The following is a 9,867-nucleotide window of genomic DNA, read 5'->3' as shown; positions in this document are numbered from 1 at the left end:
TCGAGGCGACTAGCATGATGTAAAGGAATTTGGATCGTGCGAACTTTGAACAAATAGTCATATTGATCATAGTCATACAGTATACATGTGATGAGTTGTATATTACTTGCAGTAAGATAAAAGTGAGATAATCAATCAACTACTGTGCATATCCGCGGTAGTTTTTGTTCGATTTTAATCATTCTACGTTTTTTACGACAATCTTTGATCGTACTTCTGGTTTTTCGAAAAATAGAAAACATTCCAACGAGAGGGACGCGAGTAACTTCTCCACGTGTGTGTGCGTACGTTTACTCTTTTGCTCTGCGTGTTCGAACGCATTCTGACGTGCAGTTGATCCTTGTTCGTCACACAAATCGAAGCCACTTATCGGAAACAAAATCGAAAACGTGAACGTCGAGCGAAACGACGCTCGGCTAGCTAAGGTGAGCAAGATCAGGAAACTTAAACTAGATCTAGTCTTTTGACCATGGTCCAAGTCACAATTGATTATTCTTTGTACCTTGAATTAAATAAATTTTATCGTTTATTTTGAACACTTTATTCAAGAATACCATAAATGAGACAAAGATTTTTAATTTTTATTTCAATTCTAAACTTCATAATAATTTATTATTTCTGAATTCATATATTTTAGTACCATTCGTATTCTAAAGACTTTAAGGTCGTTCTAGAAACATATATATATGTCAAATATAAGTATTTTTTACAATTATTAACGCATCAATGCAAATAATAAATGTAAATAGTGCTTTAAAATACTGTTATAATGTAAATTTTAAAGGTTAAAAATATAAAAGCTTAAAAATTTGTAATTGAGCCAAAAATAACAATGCGTCAAATATCGTGCGTTGCATCACTTACTATGTATTAATTGAACTAAATGCAAGAAATTTTCCGTTATTCAAAGTCACTCATAATTGATGCACATGAACTTATCTTAATCATAAAAAAACAACTTCAGTAGTCGTTAACATATCAATTACAATTTTCATTGAACTTGTTTGATTTCGAGGATGGATCGATCAAGTTTCATAGACGAAAGCGGAACGAAAATTCGTTGCTCTGTACTTCTCTAGTCAATGTTATTGAATCGGTGATTGCGATATCGAAGAAAACGAAGTAATACATATATCTTTCCAAGATAAAATCTATAATATACTCCGAGATTACTAAACGACTTTAAAAACAGTTTCTTAAAAATAATTTGAATTTCGCACTATTTATATTTGGATTCCATTTACTATGGGAGTTTGGTTGTTTATCGGAATATTATTATTGAAATCACGTAACATTAGTGTTAATACGTACAATAAGTTATGAAAGTATGTATGCACCTTTTGAATTCTGTGTCTTTAATTTATAAAAAGAAAATTAAAGACGTATTTAGTTGTTGGAAAATCGTTGCAGTTATATGTTAACACAGTATTATTTTGGTCTTATTCCCAAGGTGGAGACACGAATATGCAAATCACCTTTGGAACGATGCTGGATATAATTTGTTGTACACATCGAATGTTACAAAACTTTAAGCTATTTTGAAATGATTTATTTTTAGATATTTGTGCTTAAAATTCTAAGCGTCTAGTAACTTACAATTAGTTACGTGAAAAATTTGACCAAAAAGCAATTATGAGTATAACCATAGAATATTCGGTTATAGAGTAGAAGATTATATAAAATTTCTATGAAAAATTACAAGCTAATCTATTTTGATACTAAAGTACTAATAATAATTAATAAAAAATTAGATACTAATAAGAATTACTAGAGTAATTTCTTTATTACGATATTTCCAGTTTAAGTAGTATGTAGACTTTATGTAGTCTTTGGTAATCAATTGTAAATGTCCTAAATTCGTAATTAAATGTTATGTCGATTTCTGAGGATCAATATTAAACTTTTTTCTTTTGTTTATATATAGACACAATTTCTGTATTTACTCGTCGCCTAAATCTAAGTGGAAAATAAAACAAAATTAGCTCTGCCTTTAATGCGTTTAGCATTTAGTCAATACTGGCTGAAGGTTTATTGCTGTTATACACAACTATTTTTGCGCACACATGGCAACTTGCAAATCCCTCTTAATTTTGATGCGCGGATACTTGTTTACGAGTCTGAAATATTTCATTAAAAAGCATTTACGTTACATATCTATAATAAAAATGCGTCATTATTTCGTTAACATTAATCTGGCTGTACTTTTGAAAGTACCGGTCGTCGATGAAGATGAAATTTGATGGATATCATGGTATGAGATAGTAGATCTGAGATATAAGATCGTAGTGTCAAGAAATCGTGTGTGAAAAAAGTATAGGTCCTTATATAATAGATCTTTATTACTATTAAATGCCATGTTCGGCAATTAGTATAATAATGTGAAGATAAATGATGTATATAGCTGGAGGATAAATATATGTATGTATATATTAAGCTTAAAAATGTTCAATGAGTAAAAAAAATAATCACTTCCTCTTAAACAGGGGTATTGGTGGTGGTTTGGGCTAGGTAAATCTTGCCAGAAACACTGTCGCCAACTTAATAACAGCAAGGATTTATTATATATATCTTTAGTTACCTGTATCTTCGGAACGCATGATTTCCCAATGCCAAGATTTTATATTTCAGTCCTATTATCTCATCTAGCAATACCCACAAAATTTTGTCCCAGTTCGCCACCAGTGCCATTCGGAATAATATCCATTGATTTCTTTAAAATTGATTTCCTTGAAATCTTTTCTTTTCGTGTAGCAAAAGTTTATCGTATTTATAGAGACTCCCGATTTTTAAGGATAGTCATGTATTCCAAGCTTTTACATGACTCGAGTCCATTTACCATTATATGAAAAAATATACACTTTAAAGGAATTCATAATGATGAAACCCAGTACCGGTTGAACCAATTTAAACAAAACAAATTGACGTCTTTTCCTTTCATTATTTTCTACGATAGTTTTCATTCAAATGACTTATATGTATGTGTCTATTTACATATATTGTCATATGCACTTAAATAGTTAACATATAATACATACCACATAACATTTTAATTAATTAAAAAAAGATCTTCATTGGACTTTGTTATAATGGTTCTAATCATAAACAAAGGATGATTAATAGGGAAATTTCATTTATAGTCTGATGACCCTGATGTACATGGGTTCAAAATGTATTATTTATCATCGTGACGCTTTCCATTGTCTTTTAGATGAACGTTTTTTTATACATAGCTTAATTACACAACATATTTACGCAATTACGTATTTAATAAAAAGCAACATTAGATGAATTTTTCTAATCATTAGATATGACAAGAAATTTTTCCGTTACTAGTTCTATTATAATATATTACTACTATACATGTTACTACTATATCTGTAAGATAAATGAAAATAATAAGATTCAAATAACAAAAAATAAGGACAGTAAAAAACAAGCCACCAAGCTATATAGCAGTGAGTAATGAAGTTCATTTTCGTTTATCTGTTAATTAATAGAAAGTGCATCAATTCTCACTGCGTTCTCTCGATTTTCCCGTCCACGACGTGTAAATATTACTCACGTATTAAAATATACATATAGACCAATGGTCGTTCAGTTCAAGGTGTCAATAAGTTCCCATAGCGACCTTTATGAACAGAATTATTTGCTTGAGCATGGTATCAAATTGAAAGCAATTAAATATGCGAATATGGTGTGACTACGTACAGTTGGTCGATTCATGATTATTATGCCGACTTCTATGAATAATAAAATCGCGTTTGATCTTCCAAGAAAACGTAGCAATAGCTCATGTATATATATAGTATCGAAGGAATATACAGGGTGGTTGGTAACTGGTGGTACAAGCGGAAAGGGGGTGATTCTATGCGAAAAAAGAAGTCGAAAATATAGAATACAAATTTTTTTTTAATTTCTTTTTTTTAATTTTTTTTTTTAATTTTTCCATCGAGACAACGATCTACAGTGAGATCCGTTATAACGAGACGTGATAAAGTGCACGCGTACCGAGCGAAAATTCAAAGTCGATTTTCTCGAAAACAAAGCCTCAAACGAAAAATTTTTATTCTATATTTTCGACTTCTTTTTTCGTGTAGAATCACCCTCTTTCCGCTTGTACCACCAGTTACCAACCACCCTGTATATATATAGTTAGAATGCATTAAGTCTGTATTAAAGTTTCTATATTTCAAAAACCAAAATAATAATTTTAAACGTATAAGAGAAAATAGGAAATTCGAGATCTTATACAGGATCATACAACGTCAAAACACAACTGCTTCTTCTTTTGTCTAATTTAGAAAATTGTATAGAGCATAAAATACACCATACTTCCATAAAATACATACGGATCTGGATGCATCAATCGATGTAGTCAGAAATTAATGTGTTAATTCGCGATCTCTTTTTTGAACTATAAATAAAAATCAAGTATACTACCCATAATAAATTGTGGAATACCTCATTCGTTGAACTCGTGAAGATAAAAAAAATAGAAGGGAAAGTACTTTAGACTTTAATTGACTCATGATTACGAAAGCTACATATATAATTTTCACAGAAAAGGATGACGATAATGAAATGAGTCGCTTAAGAACAAGTAATTGCTTTGACAAAATATATTTAAATACGTTTCAATGTACAGTTTTTATCATAAAAACCAATGTTTTATAACAAAAACATACCTCAACGGGCGCAGATATTATTAACAGATATCATACGCGTATGCCTAACATTTAAAAATTTCCCGCGTTGAGTAAGACATATTTTAATTATTTACTTCTATCCATTTTTTTTATAATAAAATAATCAAGTATCTTATTAGAATTAGAAATTGAATGAACTGACAATTCTCTATTTATATTTTTTAATATATTTTCTTTTACGACTTAGTAAATATTTCTTATTTTTATAAATAATAATATCTTCTTTTTTTACCGTAAAGGGATGCCATCAAAATGGGTTTGCATAATCCTTAATCTGATAGTGTATGTGGTTGCGTCCGTAGAAGATGAAAAGACTAAAGCTTTCATAAAATTAACCGAATTCGCTTACGAGGATACTTGTATGAGTACAGCTGAAGCGGAATGGGAATTTATTAATTCACCATCGAATGAAACATTATCAAAATGGGTATGTTTTTCAAATTATACGCACAGAATACATAATTCAACAAATATGCAAATAATGTATAAATATGCTAATAATTCGACAAATATGCAAAATTATTAATACAATAATTTTTTTATAGGAAGACGAATTAATTTCTTATGCCTCCTTCAAGAACTTACAAAAAGACGAAGTTGGTAACATTTCAAAAGCTGATATCAGAGATGAATCTTTACAATACAAGTATGATGTTGCTGAAAAAATAGGCGATGCTTTATTGGACACTGAAGATTTTAAAAGCGTGAGATTTCATTTTATTTGAGCAAAAACATTTATTTAAATAAACTTAATAGAATTTTACTTGTAGCTTGTTCATTTTTCTGGGACCACAGAGTTGCTGAGATTATCTACAGTTCATAAAGGAATTTTAAATAATCACACAAGAAAAGGTAACAGAAATTTCAATCCATCATAAACAGATGCACAATTATATGGTAATTAATCACATATATATTGAGAACTTTAGATGTGGAACGTATACTGTCTCGTGGTAATGATGTTAGAAATAAAAACACTGTTTGGATAGCATGGCATCAAGAACTAGCTTCATTAGTTAAAAATTTCTCTGCCATCCTACCACTTGTTGATAAAGCTGCCAAAGCAAATGGTAAATATTTTCGGAAAATAAATTGTATTTTGTACACTTTAAAGTTGACAATTTTTAATTAAGTGTAAAAATGTTATTCAATTTTAGGTGTCAAAGATGTTAAAGAATATTGGGAACTTTTAAGTGGATATAGTGATGGTTATAATAAAGTTGAATATATATGGAATGGGATTGTCGATCTTCATAAAAAAATATTGAAATTCGTAATAAGTAGCTTATCTCAGAAGTATGATATTGCTATGAATGATACAATACCAGCATACTTACTTGGTAAACTATAACACTGTTGAATTACACTCTCAAATGAATAATACGAATATATTAAATAAGTTGCATTTATTCCAAAAGGAACCTTGCAAGGAAACGATTGGATTCCTATATCAGTTGATGTAACACCTTATCCAGATCTTATGTATAATATTAAAAAAAATCTTTGGAAGAAGGTAATAATTACGTTTGTTGCCTCAATGATACATGAACTGTACAGAAAGCATAACTAAATTTCTTTTTAGAAACTCCATGCGAAAACACTGTACAGAATTGCTTCTGCTATGAGTATACAAATACTAAGTCAAGCGCCACAAGCAGATTTTTGGAAAAATAGTTATTTCTATGGACAGTGCCCTTCAAAATTAGTTAATTTCTGCAAAGATGCTGTTTTGAGGTACTTTATAAGTAAATGTTTTAAAAATTGTCATTTTTTATTACTTAAGTTAATGTACTTTCGACCGTTCGCGGGAGACGCGATCTCGAAGAAGCGCGCCAACGGAAGTCGTAAATTCCCGTTACGATTTGAATAATTGACGCCACGAATCGTTCGATCTCTTATTTCGGTTAAGACAATTAGGGTGGTTGAATGAATATAACGCTGATATTAACAGGTTAATATATATTTTCAATAATCCAATAACTTCAATGTGATACAATGTTGCGTATATGGAATGACAAACTACGAATGAGTACGACCTGAGACTCGTTTCGTGTTGGCGACTATGATGATGTATCTTCTGTCGATTGACTATCTTCGACTTGGCGATTCTGCTGACTTGACTTCTGACTCCTTCCCTTCCTCGAACTATGTTTTAACTCGAGCTAGTTTTAACTGTTACTGATGAGCTTTGACTGTTACTCGAATGTTACTGTGGAATAAGTCTAGAGATCAAATGACTGCTCTGTAGTTGTGAGAACAAGTGAAGTTCGTTCTTGTGTGATTACGGAGGAAAGCTCGGAGTGGGTGTCTTTGTTGTATGAAGAAAGCGGATTCGTTGCTCACACTTTTCGTTAGGAAAGTGAGGGTAACGAACCGCGATGCCCATTGGTTATGACTAACGTTAGGAATGAAGATAGGAGGAGGAAGCCTCTTACCAAGCCATGCCACGCGACGTAACAGTTAATTTAAATCTTTACATTACAGGGTATCTACTTGCTTTGAACCTACTATAAGTAATTATCTCTCTACTCACAAAAACGTAGGAAAGATTGTGTTCAATCAATTATCTGTCGAGGATACTCCGATACTTAATACGGCTAATCGATATTCAGGTAAGATATTAACAACAAATACATATTTGGCTCATTACAAATGGTATTAACATTTTATTTGCAGCCCTAGAAGAAGGTGTGTCGGAACTCTTTGGTATTTTAGCAGCAAGTCCTGCGTGGTTAAATTACACACATATTATCGATGACTCTAGCAATAATGATCAAAATTTAATTGTATCTCTTATGATTACTGCATTGAATACGCTACCGCGGATTGCTTATTATATATCTGTAGATATGTGGAGAATCAATGCTATTGAAAAAAACTTAACAAATCCTGAAGATTTAATATCATCTTGGTGGCAATATAGGTACCAATTGCTTGAAATATTAAGATTATATTCAATATATTTTAAGAGATTTTTTTAATACTAATAAGCTTTGTTAAAATTTTCATTCTAGGGAAAAATATGAAGGAATCAAATCTAATGGATCTAATTTACCCACATTTTTAAATGATGATCATATCACGAACAATAAACCATATTTGCCGTAAGTAGTAATAACAATGTCGAGACAATAACATATTTACATTGATGTATCGATAAATTATTGCATATTACTTTCTTACAGAAAGCTAGTCGGTACAATGTTGGCATTTCAGTTGTATGAATATCTGATGGAATCCACAGAAATTAGATATGATTCGATTGTAAGAAAACAGATGAATATTAATTTTTTGTGAGTACTACTTATAAACAAAAATTTTACAACAATTTTGTAAGAAGGAAATTAAGGACATTTTTTTAACAGAAAAATGATTCAGCAAGGCGCCGATGATTGGATGAAAGTAGTCAATAAATATTTAGAAATAGATGAAATTTCACTGGATTCGTTACTTTCATTTTTCTCGCCGTTGGAAGATTTCATTGACGAGCAGTATGAGGATTTTCAATACAAGGCAGTTACAGCCAAAGAGTCAGAATTATATGAACTAGAAAAGAAACTAATTATGGAAATAAATGCCACGACTACTAATGCTCCGCCAACTACTACAATTGCCACTTCGAAACAAACTATAAAGAAAAAAACAGAAATAATAAATAGAAAGTCTCCAAGTAGACAGGATGATAAAAAGAGCGATATAAATATTGTGACTAATTCGAGCAAAGATTTAAAGTTTAAGTCGCCTATATATGAACAAGTCGAAAAGCCAGAAAATCGTAATCCACTAGAACCAGTGACAACTGAGGCTCCTTTTGATCAATCACTTGACACCCAAGGCATAGGAGATGACAATAAACCAAAGACAAATACTAGTAAGGCAGCGTGGGCCGTGGGCGCAGTGCTGATAGGAATAATAGTTATTTGTATAATCGCGATTTTCGGAAGACAAAGATGTCGCAAAGTACCAAAAAATAGACGATACGTTTAATGGTATCACTCTACGCTAAAAATATCTACATATTACGTATATTTATTCTTGCATTTAGTTTGTAATATTTGCCTGTGTAAGTTATTGTTACGGACCGTTTCGTGTAGAAAGACATTTATTAATTCACAATATCTAATATTGTACATTCCTTACTGTTCATTGTAAAAGAAAAGAAAAGAAAAAAAACAGAGGCTACTTTCGGAAATATAGTGTGAATACTAGTCTCTTGATACAGTTGAGCAGTATACATAAGAGAGTGTCGTAAGAAGAAAATTAGAGCTTGATAAACAAAATGAAAAGTATTAACGCGTGGATATATTATATTCAATTATATCTTCTAAATCGGATTTATTTAATTTTCATTGCATTATGTACATATGTATACACACTTAATATGTATTATTTTTGTAGAGTAATATTAGTCTTAAAAATAAGAAAGGAATGTCGTAACATGCATACCAAGTACAATAGTTCCTCTACCACTATGCCAAACTATAAAAAACAAAAAGGTTTTAATAAACGCACAAAGCGAGAAGTATCTCCCTTTTTTTAAAATTTATAGGACATGTACTTCAATGGTACCTTTATTAGTCTATACTATATCTACCATATTTTTCAAACTAAGGCTTGTACATAATCACTTATACAAAATTGTAAGATGAATGAGTAATTATACAAATGTGTAACTATCACAACGTCAATGATGTCACAAAACCAATGTCATATATATTTTTCTTACATAATACTACCATGTATGATACCTACATAAGTATATGTAATTTGTATACGATGTACTCTCTGTATTGAGAATTTATATTTTTTATAAAAGTATTTATTTTGTACCGTATAAAGGTATTTAATAAAGTATTCTTCTGGTACAAAATTAATATGCATCAATTTTTAAATATTAAAAAATTTAATTTATGTTGCCCATGCTATTGAGAACCATTGATCATTTTGTCAAATCATAGATATGAATGAATGGATATGCGTGCATTTATAGCATTTGCTTAACTAAACTACATCTACAATTCGTACCAATTTAAAAAAGTCAAATTAACAAACTAATTTTAATTTAAAATAAAAATTTCTCTCTAATTTATAAATCTAATTGATAAATTCTGAAAAATTCATTAACGTTCAAATGAAATAAAAATGAAATAGTAATAAAGCA

General features: G+C 30.4%; 1 protein-coding gene across 2 annotated transcripts; it reads left to right on the top strand.

Moving 5' to 3' along the window:
• Nucleotides 1-21: 21 nt before the first annotated feature.
• On the top strand, nucleotides 22-9,576 carry LOC117212154 (angiotensin-converting enzyme-like). Of its 2 annotated transcripts, XM_033456670.1 has the most exons (13): nucleotides 22-425; nucleotides 4,946-5,133; nucleotides 5,252-5,410; nucleotides 5,477-5,558; nucleotides 5,636-5,776; nucleotides 5,864-6,046; nucleotides 6,125-6,219; nucleotides 6,289-6,440; nucleotides 7,191-7,318; nucleotides 7,383-7,629; nucleotides 7,721-7,810; nucleotides 7,892-7,999; nucleotides 8,072-8,693. In XM_033456670.1, the coding sequence occupies exons 2-13, from the start codon at nucleotides 4,948-4,950 to the stop codon at nucleotides 8,691-8,693; spliced, it is 2,193 nt and encodes a 730-aa protein (XP_033312561.1). In that variant the 5' UTR covers nucleotides 22-425; nucleotides 4,946-4,947. The 2 variants fall into 2 exon arrangements, with proteins under 2 accessions (XP_033312561.1, XP_033312562.1); XM_033456671.1 differs by lacking the exon at nucleotides 22-425 and having other exon boundaries at nucleotides 4,948-5,133; nucleotides 8,072-9,576.
• The last annotated feature ends 291 nt before the right edge of the window (nucleotides 9,577-9,867 follow it).

Source organism: Bombus bifarius, unplaced genomic scaffold (genome assembly GCF_011952205.1).
Source record: "Bombus bifarius isolate JDL3187 unplaced genomic scaffold, Bbif_JDL3187 scf7180000008285, whole genome shotgun sequence".
Classification (NCBI taxonomy): Eukaryota; Metazoa; Arthropoda; class Insecta; order Hymenoptera; family Apidae; genus Bombus; species Bombus bifarius.
This window is presented reverse-complemented; position numbering and strand designations above follow the sequence as displayed.

Excerpts from the sequence above, each read along its gene's own strand:
- LOC117212154 (XM_033456671.1), top strand. The coding sequence starts at position 4,948 with ATGCCATCAAAATGGGTTTGCATAATCCTTAATCTGATAGTGTATGTG. Across the intron at positions 5,411-5,476 it reads ACACTGAAGATTTTAAAAGC|CTTGTTCATTTTTCTGGGAC; the intron begins GTGAGATTTCAT and ends TTTTACTTGTAG. Across the intron at positions 7,630-7,720 it reads TCATCTTGGTGGCAATATAG|GGAAAAATATGAAGGAATCA; the intron begins GTACCAATTGCT and ends TTTTCATTCTAG.